The 17,843-nt window shown below is 43.8% G+C and overlaps 1 protein-coding gene across 4 annotated transcripts in view; it reads left to right on the top strand.

Moving 5' to 3' along the window:
* FNDC3A (fibronectin type III domain containing 3A) overlaps positions 1-17,843 on the top strand; it is an 86,448-nt gene that overhangs the window by 8,173 nt on the left and 60,432 nt on the right. For 3 of the 4 annotated variants that reach the window (XM_053273642.1, XM_053273643.1, XM_053273644.1), the window contains exon 2: positions 13,437-13,576. In XM_053273642.1, coding sequence (XP_053129617.1) covers positions 13,466-13,576 — 111 coding nt within the window. In that variant the 5' untranslated portion in view covers positions 13,437-13,465. Of the gene's footprint in view, positions 1-5,425; positions 5,563-13,436; positions 13,577-17,843 lie in introns of those variants that run through there. The other variant, XM_053273640.1, reaches the window with a different exon arrangement.

The following is a 17,843-nucleotide window of genomic DNA, read 5'->3' as shown; positions in this document are numbered from 1 at the left end:
TTCCCCGCCCTGATCCTCTTCTGAAAACAGAATCAAATTTATCAAATATGTTGAAACAGTAGCACCAAACCTGTTGGCAAAATTGCTATTCTGTGTCTCATATCTTGATGGTTTATATTTTATAAGTAAGCTTTTTAGGTAAGTGGCATTAAAAAAAAATAAAAAATCCTGACCTTGCAATTTCAGGAGGAGGAAGCATGTACTGTATTCCTTTTTCCAGTAAAGCACTTTGAGAGGTGTATAAATATTCTCTATAATAATGTACAGGAAACAGTTTTGATCCAGAACAGCGAGGGACTGAAATGAACTCTGGTGTGGGCCGGATGCACCTCAAGATTTAGATTAAGACAAGCATTTTTCCTCTGCCTTCATTTGTATAATATATTTTTTTGCCCTGTGTCTGTGTGAACTGTTTCCCCCCTTTATATTGGTTTTTGTTTGGTTTTTTGAAACAAGAATGCAGTCTTGAACGTTAATTAGTCCTTGATCCTATCAAAATGAGAGATTTCTCAAAGGAATGCTCTTTATCATTGCACATAAGCTTGCTGCTGAGACAAACTTCATACATTTTTTTTTCTGCTTTTCACCTGCTTTTCCAGCATGTAGCAAGAGAAGTTGTGATTAAGTTTGCCAAGGTCAAGATGGTTAGTTTTCAGCTGTTATCTCTTCTGCAAACCAGACTTTAAATGAAATGTTTCGGCACTCCTGGGTGAGGAACACACACTGAACTCTTTATTACATTCTTGAAGAGCTTATTGTAGAAGCAGCCATAATTTATTCTCTCACTCGTGTTAACACAAGCCTTTCTGTGTATATTGATCGGTGCAGACACACTATTTCTCAGAGATCCTGCAACCTGATCACTACAGAAGGCTGTGTCCCGGGAGTTCCCAGGATGCTCAGATTTGAACAGATGTTGCACACAAATGATCTCACAGATCAGGGTCCTTCCTCTCACCATCACAAATGTTTATTTTGGCATGGGAATGGAAGGGCTTGGAGATTGTTCCAAGAGGTGGTTAGGAGTAGAAGTGAGGGAGAGGCAACTATGTGCTGAATCCTTTCCCTATTTACATGAGTTTGGGAAGCACAACAGCATGCTGTGCTTGCCTCTTCCCACTTCCATTGGGATCTCTGGAGTGTGTGTGTGATGTTTGAGCAACTGTGTCTGGGCTGAAAAACTGGGAATATGGTAAGTACATGAAACAATCATGGCTCAATACAAATGCTAGACTAGCATTTGTATTGAGCCATGATTGTTTCATGTACTTACCATGTGTGTTTGATTCTTGAGCAGCTGTGCAAAACTGGTGGAGGTGGATCATCCTCCCATTAGCCCCGAGGATCAGAACGCAAGAGCTTTGCAGGATCAGACCAAGGGTTCATCTGGTCCAGGGTCACGGTTTCAAACAGTGGCTGACCCAGGCCTTGACAGACTTAGGGACATAGGAATCTGCCTTATACTGAGCCAGACCACTGGTCCATCTAGGTCAGTATTGCCTACACAGACTGGCAGCCCTATCTTGGAGATGCTGCCAGGGAGAGAACTTGGAACCTTCTGCATACAAGCATCCAGATGCTCTTCCCAGAGTAGCCCCATCCCCTAAGGGGAATATCTTGCAGTGCTCATACATGTAGTCTCCCATTCACATGCAACAAAGGCAGACCCTGCTTAGCAAAGGGGACAATTCATGTTTGCTACCACAAGACTCGAATCCCCACTGGTATGTTTCCCAGACTATGGGAAACACCTATATCGGGCAGCAGCGATATAGGAAGATGCTGAAAAGCATCATCTCATACCGCACGGGAGATGGCAGTGATAAACCACTCCTGTAGCTTACCAAAGAAAACCACATGTCTCTGTGGTCGCCAGGAGCCGACACCCACTTGATGGCACACTTTACCTTTACTAGCTCTCCTTTCTTTGGATCTAGGAGCCAGCCCAAAAATTTAGGGGCCAGGCAATGGGCACTTGACCACATTTAATGACAGACTTTGTGGATGGGGAGGTTAAATAGCCGCCTCTTTATCCACTTTACAAGTACCGTACTTGGAAACAGGGCTGCCTAGGACAAATAAAGATTTTATTTGAATGCTACCTCTGAATATCATAATCTAGATGCCAAGGTTAAATTTTCTCGGTGCCATGACTCTCTGGCGCCTGAGATTTGGCAGCTGTTCTGGGAAGCCCACAGCAGGGCATGAAGAAAACAACCCTTGCCTGTGGCACCTCCCCCCCCTCCCCACTGCCGGCACCTGCAACCTGAACCTGGAGGTTCCATGTAGACATCCTGGTTATTCTCCATCAGGCTGTAGTTCATTGCCAGCTGCATACCGTGTTCTCGGATTAGGACTTGCCTCCCTTTGCTTGGCATTTCAGTGCTTATGTTTTAATCTTTTCCCAAACCATATTGGATTGCAACTGACTTATTTTGAAGATGTTATTGATTAAGGGGGATATTTGGTAGTATGATGCTGCATCTAGATCAGGCCTGCTCAACTTAGCCCCCCCAGCTGTTTTTGGACTACAACTCACAGAATCCTCAGCCACAGTGGCCAAGAGCCAGGAATTATGGGAGTTGGAGGCCAACATCTTCAGGAGGGCCGAAGTTGAGCAGCCCTGATTTAGATGAACCCTACCTCTGTTTCTAAATAATGAAATATGTATTAAGATGTCAGACAAGAAGACTGCACTTCTAGTAGAAAATGAGTCTTCCTGACTAGTGATTTAAATTAAACTAGCTTGGCCAGATGCAGAGCATCTGCACCTCTAGTTCTCCCCCCACCCCCATTTTCTTTCCCTGCCCACCCATCATCGTTGCCGTTTCCCCCCCACCTGCCCACTGCCACCTGTTTTCTTCTCCCCCACCACCACTGTTTTGTTTCCCTGCCTGCCCGTTGGCGTTTTCTCGACTGCCCGCTGCCGCCTCTGTTTTCTCCCCCCACCATTGTTTTGTTTCCCGCCTCGCCCACAAGCCTGTCTGCTGGCACCACCGCTTTCCTCTTCTACCAGCAGCTTGCTCACAAACTCTTGCTAGAGCTGCCACACATGGGATTAGCGACGGGTACTCCTTGGAGAAATGTGTATGGTGACATGGAGTCACCCTGATTAGTGATTTTAAATCCTGATCTATATAATGATTTTAATAGATTTTCAATCAAATACACCCTGGTTTGGGGATCCCTGATCTAATATTAAATGAGCATTGGAATTAGTGATCTCACCAGCTGCCTTGGTTATGGTACCCTCTTGGTGGAATTCCTTTCCATGAGATATTTGGTTGGCTCTTTTTCTATATAATTAATTTCCACCACCCATTCAAAATGTTTTTGTTTTGAAACTGTTTGCTGGCACGTGCTAGTCGGTCTCACTTTGGTTTTTGTGCGGCTACTTTTAGTGTCTCTGTTCTTTTAGTCTGTTTTAATTATGGCTTAAAATGTTGCACTGTGGGTTACTTTGGTCCCTCTTGTTGAGTTGGGGTTGTGATACATTTTGTAGATAATAAAGAACATTAAAACACATTGCTCTTGGCTTTTTGTCAAAGTAGACATTGTTCTGCCTCTAGATCAGGGCTGCTCAACTTTGGCCTTTGTGTAGACGTTGACTTCAACTCCCATCATCCCTGATTATTGGCCACAGTGTCTGGGGATGCTGGGAGCTGTTGTCCAAAAGCAGCTGGAAGGCCGAAGTTGAGCAGTCCTGCTCTGTCTAGAGTGTGTACTTCATAGATGAAATTCTCACTAAGCTCATTTTTGTTGTGTGGTGCACACTCTTATGGATACCATAGCTATGGCTTGTATGAAATTCTCTTTTGCTTATTATACAGGGATGTTAGCATCATTTTAGCAGCTATCTCAGGAATTCTCAAAGTTGGGTCCCCAGATGTTGGACTACAGCTCCTGTCATCCCCAGCCACAGTGACCGGGGATGATGCGTGTTGTAAACCAGCATCATATGAGAACTCCTGAGCTATCATGGTAGTACATGATGCATAGACAGGGAGGGATATATTGATGTAGAAATGGAATTGTTCTGCTAAATGGAAATATCCCAAACTACTTTGATATTTTGGCTTAAGCTGAACCTTTTTACTGTAAACAAAGTTTACTTTGCCTAAGAACTTGATGGGAGATGTACTAGCTTGCAATTGGCTTTCCAGTGTTCAGAAATGGCATTTGCTGTGCTGATGAGAATTGCAGTGTAGATGGTGTTTCTTCTTTGTCTGCGACTTCATTTATCATTTACTGTTTGACATTTCTTTTGACTATATGCAGAGTGTGTATTTGTTTGTTTTTCCCCAGGTGGGGGAATAAGCTAGGGAAGGAACAATATTTTGAATTCCTGGGTACCAGGAAATGTGTGGCCTTTGGGCCATGGGCTGGAGACTAGCCGTGCTAGTCCCCATAGTCTGGGAAACATACCAGTGGGGATTCGAGTCTTGTGGTAGCAAGCATGAATTGTCTCCTTTGCTAAGCAGGGTCTGCCCTTGTTGCATGTGAATGGGAGACCACATGTATGAGCACTGTAAGATATTCCCCTTAGGGGATGGGGCTACTCTGGGAAGAGCATCTGGACGCTCTCATGTAGAAGGTTCCAAGTTCCCTCCCTGGCAGCATCTCCAAGATAGGGCTGAGAGAGACTCCTGCCAGCAACCTTGGAGAAGCTGCTGCCAATCTGTGTAGGCAATACTGAGCTAGATGGACCAAGGGTCTGACTCAGTATAAGGCAGCTTTCTATGTCCCTAAGTCTGTCAAGACCTGGATTAGCCACTGTTTGAAACCGTGACCCTGGACCAGATGAACCCTTGGTCTGATCCTGCAAAGCTCTGTGTTCTGATCCTCGGGGCTAACGAGAGGACAATCCACCTCCACCAGTTTTGCACAGTTGCTCAAGAATCAAACACACATGGTAAGTACATGAAACAATCATGGCTCAATACAAATGCTAGTCTAGCATTTGTATTGAGCCATGATTGTTTCATGTACTTACCATATTCCCAGTTTTTCAGCCCAGACTGGCTACCAAAGCAGCTTATAATTATGTTCTGTTAATAGATTTTTGCTTTCAAGAGTAATGCAGAAATGCCTTAACTTTTCAGCATAAACTTTGCCTTCATTGAAGCCCCCCCCCCCCAAGCTCAGCAACCCCACTATCATAACCTAGTCCCTGGCCTTGCTTATAAGAATAATCTTAACCTTGCTTTTAACTGATTTAGTCTTTCCTTAGCGAACTAAGAGCCACAACAATAATTCAAGGACATTTTGACAAAGGAAGAGTCAAAAGCTTTTCCAATACCACCCACAGCTCCTGCCTTTTGCAAGGAGACTTCCCTTTCAGACAACCAGCTGAATGTTTAAGGCAAACTATTTTCAGTGGGAAAAGAATATTTTCTAGTCGCCTATTTCTGTTTTACCCTCCCAGTTTTCTACATCATTTTACTATTCTTCTGGCACTGGTTTCTTCAGTGGAGGTCTCCTGTTTGGCTTCTGCTGGCTGAAGACATCTAGCAACTTTCATAAGAAAAAAATTAACACCATGTGGGAAATCCACAATCCAAAGTATGTAATACTTTATGCTTGGTCCTTAAAAAACCAAACAAAAGAAGAAAGCATCAAACAGATTTTGAGTCTATAGAGCTTTTCATCAGGCTGGATGGTAGCAAAGTAATGGAGAAAGAAGGAAAAAGGGGAGGCATGTTGAAGGTGCTACCACAGTCTCCTGTTAGTTAAATCTTAAAATCAAGATTAGATAAGATATCCTATGCAAACTTGGATCAGCCTCTGAAGGGTGTGAAGTGTTTTCAGTGTACATACACATCTCTGCTTGGATGAAGGAAGGCAAACTTGTCTATACCCCCATATTTTGGTAATATAAAATCTGGACTTAGCCCTGCTCAGAATATTGCAGCTGTTCTTTGATTCCTTTATCCCAGCGATTCCCAACGTTGCATCTCCAGATGTTTCTGGATACAACTCTTATCACCAGGGCCACTTTGTCTGGGAATGATAAAAGTTCTAGTCAAGTGACATCTGGCAATCCAAGATAGGAACCCCTGCTTTATCTAATAAATCCGGTGTGTACTAACCATGTCACACCTTTCAGAGGCTGATCCAGGTCTGCAGAAAATAATCTAATCTCCATTTTTTTAAACAAAATGCAGATTGTTTTGCATTCCGTCTAGCCTGATGAATAATTCTGTAGAACCTGAAAGCTTTCTATGTGGTTACTTTTTGGTTGGCCCTAATGCAAGCAATACCAAGTTTGGGTTGTAAATCTTGCTTCTAATGGAGTGTCGGGGCCATCTACAATGATGGTGTGAGATGACTCTGACTTCATTCTGGCAGTTTGGAGCATTGAGAATTAGCCCCGTGGTTGTGTTTACCTCTCCTTTTCCTTTGTCCTCTCAAAGTACAGCTTAATGAATTATTTCATGGTTTGATCAAATCATTACTTGCCCACAAATGGTGAGTTGATTAAAGTAGGAAGTAATTCGTTAAGATATGAGAGGAGGGAGTGCATGAACAGCTTGTTCCATTGCCTGAATACAGCCTCTTAACACTTTGCTTCAGGCATTGGAAATCAGTATCTACTGCTCGCTTTGCTCTGGTCCCCTCCAAAACCTGCCCCAAAGTCATAGCAAAGACCCCACCTCCAGGCTCTTTTCCCTTGGAGGGAGGGAGGGATGGTTCTCATACCAGGGAGCGTGGTGGGGGATTGTCTTTCAAGTTCTCTGCAACTTTTGGAGAGTTTGGGGGCTGGGTGAAATTCTTTGTGTTGGATGTCCAGGGTAGGGGTGTCACGACAGGAACCTGGTAACCCCTGTCCTGTTTCCCTTTCTTCCATACACAGGGCCATTGCCTAAAACGATCATTTTAGTAATTGGAAACCTCACTTTAGCACTGTGTTCACTTTGTGTGCAGGTTATTGATAGCATACATGATCTAGTTACAAAACAATTGGCAACATCCATTCTTAGTCATGACCAAGTTCCATTGAAATGCCTGGGACTTCAAGTTAATCGTGACTGACTTTTTTGATTGATTTCAGTGGTAGCTTGGTCGTGACTGACTAGTCTTGATGCTGTCCGTGGATCGAAACATGGGTAAAGTCTTTCCTGCTCCCCGACAGCCCTTTCAGGGAAAGCATCTGTTCTCCATCCTGCCCTTCCTCCAGATCAGGATTGGGTCAGCAATTATGAATGTCCTCAGAGATGCTTATGGAGAAACGAGCTATTCTCAAGAATTCTTTATTGGCTTTTTTTTTTGTTTTGGTTTAGCACATGGTGTTTTGTTTCCAAAAGCAAAACGATTTGTGAATTTGTTGCTGTCAAGAATATTGATACACTGTTAAATTGGAGAACAAGGGAGACATTAGCAAGAGCCACTGGTAGGGACGTGGCTGGGTTGAGTAGGGACAGATGCGCTCTTACCACAAAATATGAGCGCCACCACTTTAAAAGGTGTTTCTTTGCCGGCTTAGCTGGGGTTAAATCTGGTGTAGCGACCAGAGTAGTCAGCGTATTGCCTAGGCAACTGTAGTCAAGAATAATTCATTCCGCACGAAAGCCATGAGGTTCTTTTCTCCAACCGCCCCTCACCCCCACCCGCCCGCCATGCCCAAGCAAAGGAAGCAGGCAGGCAGGCAGGCAACCAACCAAGCATGAAATGTACAGGAAAATATCTTTGCCAGTGAAGTAGAGGGCTGGGGGCTCCAGTTTAATCCTGCCGGGCTGTGGAAGTCTGAGAAGGATCTGATTGGCTGTCTCGTCCACATGACCCTCCCCGTCAGATTGCACATTGGTGATGTGTGCCCTTGAGGCATACCTGGCTTTTGAACTTGGAAATTCCCAGGCCAGGCGGTTGCTCTCTAGAGCCAACGGTATCATTCGATCTTATGATTTTTAAAAGTTCTAGTCAATTTCAGCAGAGTAGTGGGTTTACAGTAATTGACTTTTGAGAATGCAGCCACCATAGCTGCTGGCTATTGAGTGCCTAATATGATGCATGCAGAATGCCATGCAGGGAAAGTGGCACCCAGACTCATTTATATTTATATTTATATTTATATTTATATTTATATTTATATTTATATTTGTCTTTTAAAATTACTAGCAGAGAGAGAATTCCAGGACAAGGGAGAACAATCGAGGCATTATCAGTGAGGAAGACTCAACAAACTTGTAGTTTTTGAGCTCCGACAGGATCAATGGTCAGGTTGTAGGCTGCTCTGAGACCCATCTTCTTTGCTGTGTGGAGAAATCGGAGGACAGTCTGGGGGAGGATTTATTGGGCCATTTAGGATCTGAAAATGAGTCACGAAAATAGCTTTGTATAAAGGCTGCAAGAGGAAGACTGCTTGGTAGAGTTGCCAGTTTGGATATATTCACAGGTAGCCAGATGGGTCAGTGTCTCTTCTTCTGAAAAGTGAAGGAGTCGATGCCCCACACTTCATAGTTTGTGGGGCCTGCTGTGAGCTGGGTCAATAGGTGTACAATATAACACAATTTAAACACAGCAGTCCAAAAACAAAAAAAGGTTTAACTGATAAAGCATCACTTAAATGTGATGGTATAAGAGAAGATTATATGTGAAGGTTCAGAGAAAGAGAGGGTGTATTTGTGTTGCAGGAATTGAAGGGGTGTGTGTGTTACCTGCAGTGGTTTCTCTCCACCACAGCCAAAGCTGTTTCACATATTAATTATGTGGGTATTTTCCATCTATGAACACAGAAAATGTTTGACTGCTTGTACTTGTTCAGTTAGGCCTAAGAAACATTTCCAGTGTTTTAGTCTAACCTGTGGTGCTTTTCTGGCCAGAAGCCAAATCTTATGCACAGGAGAGGGGTGCATATAAGTTCTCTTGGGAAACATTTTAAAGCATTTCTAAAGATTGAATAAAAACATATCTCTTGATAGGAACAGATTGCTATTATGGAGAGCTGGTGGTCCATGCTAGGCCCCCCCCCCCATTACGTTATAACTAGGTTTCTGTTAAAAGCCTTATTTCCTGACCTCCCTTGAATTTTGGAATATGGAAACCAATTTGCCCGAAACATTCATGTGTGGTCTTGCAGTGGAGAAACTCTCTCTTTCAAAAGTAATCTGACAAGGTGTTGCAGACATGTTTATCTGAGGGGGAGGAAAACAGCAAGGGAGTGGGTCTAGAAATTCCACGTTTATGCTTTGTCTTCAGTCATGGGGACTGATTTATTTGTCTATTTTAAAACTAAAGGTTATTTCTTTTTTGACTCCTGAATTTGGTCCTGGAGGTCAAAACATAAATAGCGAGTTCTGCTGAATTTTAGGTTTCTTAAAGCTTACATGGTAAACTGGATATTGGGATGGGTGGGAGCTTCAGAAGCCCTCAGACACTAGAGGTAGTCTCTTGCTTCCAGGTTCATTCACCTACATCTGTACTATTGACACTGCCTTTTCTTAGAGAAAATCTTGTTCTCTTGGTAGAGCTGAACATCTATGTTTTAGATGGTACTGTGTTGTAACTGCAAGTGTAGAAGAGCTTAGCAGCAGCCTGTAGAGTATACCATGCTGGCTATTGAAGGTGTCCTCTTAACCCGGGGTGGGGAACCTTGGCCCTCCAGCTGTTGTTGAACTACAACTCCCACGATCCCCAGCCACAATAGTTGTGGCTGGGGAAGATGGGAGTTGTAGTTCAACAACAGCTGGAGGGCCAAGGTTCCCTACCCCTGTCTTAACCCAATATAAACAGGGGCTTTTCTGCAGCCATCAAGCTTGGCTTCATCATTTGCAAGCCACCATTCGCATTCTTCAGAAATGGGAGGGGCCACAGCTCAGTAGCAAAGCACAGCGTTGCCTTCAGCTGGTCCCAGATTTATTCCTACTACCTGGCTTAAAGGACTGCAGCAGGTTTGGGAAAGTCCTCTGCGTGAGATCATGGAGAGCTCCTGTCCATCAAAATAGATGGACCGATAGCCTGAGTCTGCCAAAAAGCACCATTATGTAGGTGCTCATGATTATCCCATTGAATCAAGATGCTTGATTATCCCATTGAAATCTATGGCAGGGGCTCTCAGGTCTGGCCTTGGTAGCCAAGCCATTCTAGGGCCCTCTTGTCTCTGATACTCCCCTGCACCAAGTCGAGGGGCAATCCTGTGAGGTGTGTTTTGGGAGTAAGGAGCTAATACCTTAACATCAAGGAACTTGGGGGGCAGGAGTAGGAATCTAGTCTTGGGTTCAGTTAAATAACAGTATGTACCATTTATATAGCACGTCTCAAAGCACTTGACATACATGGTACTAGTCCTTACACTGGACCCTGTAAGGTGGGCTGGTATTATCCCCCGTATTGCAAATTGAGAATGAAGACTACAAGGACAGTAGCTTGCCAAAGAGGGTGATGTGAGTTTGTGGCTGAGGTGAGATTTAAAGGGGAGACAGTCTAGTTTGCAGCTTGCACCCTTGGCCGCTGCGTCACATCAGCTCTCATAGTGGAGTTTGGGGTAAGAAGAGCATGCCCAGTTGCTTTTGTGGAGCACGTTCTGTCCTGTGGCATGTAGCAACTTTTGAAATATTGTGCCTGTCAGCATTTATTTTGACTAGTAAAGTTAGACATGCAGCCCTGTTAAATAATAATTCCTGTACCTAAATAGACTTTTTGCCATCTCATTGGATTGTAGATAGCTCTTCGGCTGCGTCTTAGAATTCAGCCAAACGTGAAAGAGGAACACACGGCAGTCTGTCAAGACACAAGGGCCCAGGTTCACTCTCCAGGCCGGGCTGGGAAAGACTCCTGCCTGGAACCTTGGAGAAGCCACTGGCAGTCAGTGTGGACCAGGGGTTCCCTGTGATACTCCAGATGTTGCCGAACTAAAACTCCCATCACCTCCAGCCACAGTAAGTCATGGCTGGGGATGATGGGAGTTGTAGTCACAGGTTGGGAATCCCTGTTGTAGACAATACTGAGCTGGATGGACCAATGGACTGACTCTGTATAAGCCAGCTTCCTATGTTCCAACTTCAGATTGCAGGAGGGGGATCACACAACATGCCCCCATCCAATAACCAAAGCAAAACTCAAAGCTACCCAGAGAACAGTCATGGGATGGACATACAAATACCTCCTGGTTATTATTACCATTATTATGGTTTTACAAGTCCTTCGCTCAAAGCTAGCAACCCTGGAACACCATTTCCTTTGAGAAGTCTCTGTTCAAACCTGAAAGTCTTTGAGAAGTGCTGAAGGACAACTCTTTGGGTTGTCATTCAGAGAATTTGGGTTGCACCGGCAGGGCGCTGGAGACTAATAATATTTTAACTTGATTGGATTTTAATTTCTTTTAACAGGTATTGCTGTGTTCCTTAAACATAAGAATGATGTTTACGAAGCTTAAATATCTTGCTATGACCAACACATTAGGATTAAAAGAAACACCTCTTAACATAAGGTTTCCCAATACAAGACGACAATATAACATTGGCTCTGTGGTAGCCTCGGTTTGAGAGACATCCAGGATGCCACCTGCTCTCCCTCTCCCCCACCCTACAAGATGCCACCTGAAACTCGGAGGCTTAGAGCATGTTTTTCGCAGCTGGTCATATTTTTAAACTCATAATTTGAATGCTTGTTTAGTAATGCTGCTGAGTCTCAGAGGGCTCTTCCCTACTTGTCTTGTTTTTCTGTGTTGGAGATGTGTTGATGGAGAACCGAAAGAGGCGTCATGAAAGCCAGTCTCCTGAACTGCCTTCCTAGATAACATTCTTTGCGAGACATGGCTTTTTATATGGGGGCTTGCAAGCGCTAGCGTTTGTTCACTGTTGCAGGAAAGCGACTGTGTTGGCACTAGTGAAAATGTGGAATTTCCATTTCAGGAAATTGTAGAATTGTAGAATTCCCATAATATTGCAGGAAAACCTGTTGTGGAAATGATGTGGACAATGGGGGGGGGGGGCTGTCGGATGCCCTGGAAGATGCAGTGGGAGACCAGTGTTCCCTCATAACAGGGATTCCCAGATGATGTTGACTACAACTCCCAGAATCCCCAGCTGCAATGGCTTTTGCTTGGGGATTCTGGGAGTAGTAGTCAACCACATCTGGGAATCCCTGTTAGAAAGAACACTGGTGGAGTTTTTCCATGTCCCACAGAACTCAGTGGCTGCATATGCTGAGTCAGACCACTGGTCCATCTAGCTCAGTATTGTCTGCACTGATTGGCAGCAACTTTCCAGGGTTTCAGGCAGGGGTCTCTCCCAGCCCTACCTGGAGATGCTGCCAGGGATTGAACCTGGGACCTTCTGCATGCCAAGCAGTGTAAGGGCTGTTGCACTGAGTTAGCCTCTCCCGTCCTCTTTTCTGGGGCACAGTGGCTTCCCATTCATATTTCTTAGCTGCAGCCTCTTTGCATTTCCCCTTTGAACTTGGGAATCAGTGCAGACGAGCCAGTTCCTGTCTGCATAGCCCAGACCTGAGTGCTCTTTTTTTGTTCAGCCTTTCAAGCTCATCAAACTTTTGAGGGTTTGACATCTGTGAGAAAGGCCAATTCCATGCTAGGGATCATTAGGAAGGGGATTGAAAATAAAACGGCTAATATTATAATGCCCTTATAATGCCCTGGAGTACTGTGTACAATTCTGGTCACCAAATCTAAAAAAGGACATTGTAGAACTGGAAAACGTGCAGAAGAGGGCAACCAAGATGATCAGGGGCCTGGAGCACCTTTCTTATGTGGCAAGGCTACAACACCTGGGGCTTTTTAGTTTAGAAAAAAGACGACTGTGGGGAGACATGATAGAGGTCTATAAAATCATGCATGGTGTGCAGAAAGTGGACAGAGAGATTGTTTTCCTCTCACATAACACTAGAACCAGGGATCATCCCATGAAATTGATTGCCAGGAAATTTAGGACAAAGAAATGGAAGTACTTTTTCACACAACTCATAATCAACTTGTGGAATTCTCTAGCACAAGATGTGGTGACAGCCAATAACCTGGATGGTTTTAAGAGGGGTTTGGATAACTTTATGGAGGAGAGGTCTTTCAATAGCTACTAGTCAGGGGGCTAAAGGCCACCTTCAGCCTCAGAGGCAGGATGCCTCTGAATATCAATTGCAGGGGAGTAAAAAGAGGAAAGAGAGCATCCCCTCACTTCTTGCCTGTTGGCTTCCAGTGGTATCTGGTGGGCCACTGTGTGGAACAGGATGCTGGACTACATGGGTCTTGGGCCTCATCCAGTAGGGCTGTTCTTATGTTCTTATCTGGCAATAAAAATGGAGGGGACAGTGCAGGAAGAGGCTGAATTTTGTCGCCAAAGTTTTTCTGATCAATATAAGCTGCTTCATTCGTAATAGCAGCTGATTCATACGTTTCAGAGCCAGAAGCTCGGAGGTTGTCATCCGTCTTGGCTAATTTAATACAAGGTGGCCCTCGCTGATGTTGGCACTTTCTTTCGTTTCACCAGGTGGTTGATGTGAGAGGAACTGTCGACGAATGGTCATTCTGGCGATGATGGCAGACCAGCCGCCTCCATTAGAAGCCACGCCTATTTTGAATGAAGTGCCACTTCTACCTCACATGGTCAATGGGGACACCGCACAACAGGCAAGTGGACCTGCACACCGTCAAAACTCCCAAGTTGTTTGGCAGAAGTTGCCGTTCCATTCTGTCTCTTTGGAGCATGCCCTCTATAATTAGAGTGGCATCCAGGGACTTGGGTAACAAGCTTCTGTAGCATCGTTAATATGTAAGGAGGCCATAATTGTGCCAGTCCTCCGCCTTTGTGTGGCTGGTTGTTATCTTAACTGCATGGCCCGTGTAAATCAAGTGTAACTATAATACAGAAGCCCTGGTGAATAATCAGCTCAGCTTAGTGTGGTGATTACAAGAAGAGTCAGCAACAGTTGGGGTGAGTATGCTTAGGTGATCCCTCCACCGAATTTTACTTCTAGTCCTGAACCCATGTTTCAGTATAAAACAAAAACTGGAGAATTTCCGAGACACTCCAGATATAAAGTGCAGATCCTAACTTGCCCTGTTTCTTCAGCAAGTACGATATGATATAGAGCTGGTCTTTTATATGAGGAAAAACACTCAGTTTTGCAAATGAATTTTTTAAAGGGCCGGAGCAATGATAGTTATTAATGCTCAGGGTCTCCAAATATTGAAAATGATATCTGATGTAGTGCTCTCTGGAGATACTAGAGTCTTTGTTCTCGGGATTAGAAAACATGTAAAGCTCTCAGGATCCAGATTCCTAGCCTAAATGCAAAATCTCAGACCTTTTTTTGCCCTGTGATCTTTTAGAAGCAGAATTTTATGAAGTTTGGTATAAAACCATCACCACTTTGTTGTGCTACAGGTTTGCCTTGATTAACAGTTGGAAGTCATCCACCAAGTGTTCTTGCCTCCACTCCTAACCTCTACTAAATTCCCTACTGTTTGAATGTTTGCATTGCTCAGCAGATTGTGCTTTTGATATTTGTACCTTTTCCTCTTTCCTTTAATCAGTTTAAATAATGCCAGTCATTGCAGGTAATAATTGAAGATATTCAGCGGAGATTATTTTTGTAGCCTGACACTAAGTCTGGAATCTAAAGAACTAATTGAGGGCCATTTCCTTCCAATGGGAGATCCTCATGCTATGGGAACTTCCTTGGACTTCCAAAGAGGCTTATGTGACCAGGGCAGTTGTTATTCAAGAAACACAAGTCCTGGGAAGGAGTGGGGAAAATTGGGAGAAGGAATATATGCTTTCACTTGGCTTATCTGTTGAAAGTTAATGTATTAATAAATAATAATAATAATTGGCGGCAGCAGCCAAAAATTGGTGGGACCATAAAATTGAAAAAATGGTAGAAAATGAAGATGCAGAAATATTATGGGACTTCTGACTACAAACAGACAAACATCTGCCACACAATACACCAGATATAACTGTAGTCGAGAAGAAAGAAAAACAAGTCAAAATAATCGACATAGCAATACCAGGGGATAGCAGAATAGAAGAAAAAGAAATGGAAAAAATAACAAAATACAGAGATCTACAAATTGAAATTGAAAGGCTGTGGCAGAAAAAGACCAAAATAATCCCAGTGGTAATTGGCGCCCTAGGTGCAATTCCAAAACAACTTGAAGAGCACCTCAACACCATAGGGGCCACAAGAATCACCACCAGCCAATTACAAAAAGCAACTTTACTGGGAACAGCCTATATTCTGTGATGATATCTATAATAATAATAACAGCGACAACATTGATAATAAAATTCAGCCATCCCAGGTCCTTGGGAAGGACTCGATGTCTGGATAAATCAAATCAGTCAATAACACCTGTCTGACTGTGTAAACAAGAAATAATAATAATAATAATAGGAAGCTATCTTATACTGAGTCAGACCACTGGTTCATCTAGATCAGTCTTGTCTACACTGACTGGCAGCAGCTTTCAAGGTTTCAGGTAGGAGTTTTTCCCAGCCCTACATGGAACTACCAGGGGGTGAACCTAGGACCGCCTGCCTTCACAGTAGATGCTCTACCACTGAGTTAGGACTCTGTCCCCATCACTTACCAGTTGCTAAATTTTGAGCCATTTGGCTGTTTCCAGGGATGTCGTCGTCCTACCTCTCTATGGACACCAGTCCAATAATAAATACAGTTTTCAGCATGATTCACAAAACAAAATTCCAAAAACACAAGTCCCAAACACAAAGCCCCATTATTTGTATGTGTAAATAAGTGTGGTTTGGCTCTGTCTATACAATCTTAATTTGAAAAATTACTTTAGAAATACTGCTTTAGTGAAGAGATGTCCTGGGACAGTTTACATTACTGCCTAAATGGTCCATCATGAAGAGACTGGCTGATGTCCACCTGGGGCAGCATGAAAAAGATGTTGAAATTTGGTTGTTGAGCATAGAGCTTCTTGGAATATAAATGTGGTCAGAGCCCCTTTCCATTCTGTTTCTTTGTTTAGGGTAAAGAAATATGGAATATTTAGCATGTGAGTCCTTTGCAGAGAAGTGTAGCAGTAGTTTAATCTGCACTGAAGCAATTGTGCAAACAGTAAAGAAGTGAAGTACCAGATTCCTGAAATGTTGGAGCAAATCATGGCCGTTTGGGAGATTCCGGGCACAGTTGCCCTGCAGTGAACAGCACTCAATTCTAAACTCCACACAGGTTTCAGATATTTTTCTCTGTCCTGTGGGAATGACGCTTCTTATGTTTTGATGCATTGACAATTGCAAAAAGACTCAATGATAATTCAGTTGCGTAACCATTCCAGAAAATGATGACCCAGGCACTGAAACTTTAGCCTCTAAGCTGCTGTTTTGAATCCTGGCTTCTGTCCCTAAATCTGTTTCTGCACTGTGAAGGGAACTGGATCCTTGTTTTCTCCTTCTTCTTGTGAAATAGAGAACCTTTTCCTAATTAATTGCCTAAAGAAATTCCTTTACAAAAGAAACAACTGGTGGTTACACAAAATTGAAGTTTGCTCAGAAATTTCTTCTGGGAAAAGTGGCTTATGAATGTTCCCGTAAAACTTTTATTTTGAAATGCCCGTTTGTGTCCATGTAATACACAGCCAAAATTCTCTGCTAACCTTCAGGAAAGGATATGACATATATGTGTATGCTCTGTCAATTCAGTAATTGCCAAATAAAGCATTCTCTTGGCTTAGCTGCAGCTTAGCTTTACTTGTGGATTAAGAGAGTTGAAATCTACATCCGTATTGTAAGATGTACAGTGGACAAGGCTGTTGCTAGCCTTGAGAATTTTAACTCTACCGTTTCTACACCACGGGACTTCGTGATAGTTGCATGCACGTATTTAAAACCTGAAGCACTGTCAATCGAGAGAGAGGCTCTTTTGTCTGAACTCGTGCCATATGGTAATGGTGCGCCACCTTTTAGCATCATGGCACAGGAGGTCACAGAACCTGCTTCTTGGCACCTCTCCCATTATTGGATTAACTCTTTGCTAAGAAGAGATTCCTCTCCCTCCATTGAGATTCTGTGCCCCAAAGAGGGTTTTGGGGTCACTTTAAGTGGCGCAGCGGGGAAATGCTTGACTAACAAGCAGAAGGTTGCCGGTTCGAATCCCCGCTAGTATTATATCGGGCAGCAGTGATATAGGAGAGGAGAGCTGGTCTTGTCCCCTTAGCTAAGCAGAGTCTGCCCTGGTTGCATATGAATGGGAGACTTGATGTGCGAGCACTGTAAGATATTCCCCTCAGGAGATGGAGCCACTCTGGGAAGAGCAGAAGGTTCCAAGTTCCCTCCCTGGCTTCTCCAAGATAGGGCTGAGAGAGATTCCTGCCTGCAACCTTGGAGAAGCTGCTGCCAGTCTGTGTAGATAATACTGAGCTAGATAGACCAATGGTCTGACTTGGTATATTAGAGGAGAGCTGGTCTGGTGGTAGCAAGCATGACTTGTCCCCTTAGCTAAGCAGAATCTGCGCTGGTTGCAAATTAATGGGAGACTACATGTGTGAGATATTCCCCTCAGGGGATGGAGTTGCTCTGGGAAGAGCAGAAGGGTCCAGGTTCCCTCCCTGGCAGCATCTCCATGACAAGACTGAGACAGATTCCTGCCTGCAGCCTTGGAGAAGCTGCTGCTAGTCTGTGAAGACAATACTGACCTAGATAGACCAATGGTCTGACTCAGTATATGGCAGCTTCCTATGTTCCTATATTTGAAGATGCTGAAAGGTATCATCTCATACTGCGCAGCAATTGGCAATGGTAAACCCCTCCTTTATTCTACCAAAGAAAAGCACAGGGCTCTGTGGGTGCCAGGAGTCGAAATCGACTTGACGGCACACTTTATCTTTAAGAGGGTTTGGGGCTTCTGTTTCTCAAACTGCGGTCACC

This window comes from Hemicordylus capensis, chromosome 11, assembly GCF_027244095.1.
Source record: "Hemicordylus capensis ecotype Gifberg chromosome 11, rHemCap1.1.pri, whole genome shotgun sequence".
Lineage (NCBI taxonomy): Eukaryota > Metazoa > Chordata > Lepidosauria > Squamata > Cordylidae > Hemicordylus > Hemicordylus capensis.
This window is presented reverse-complemented; position numbering and strand designations above follow the sequence as displayed.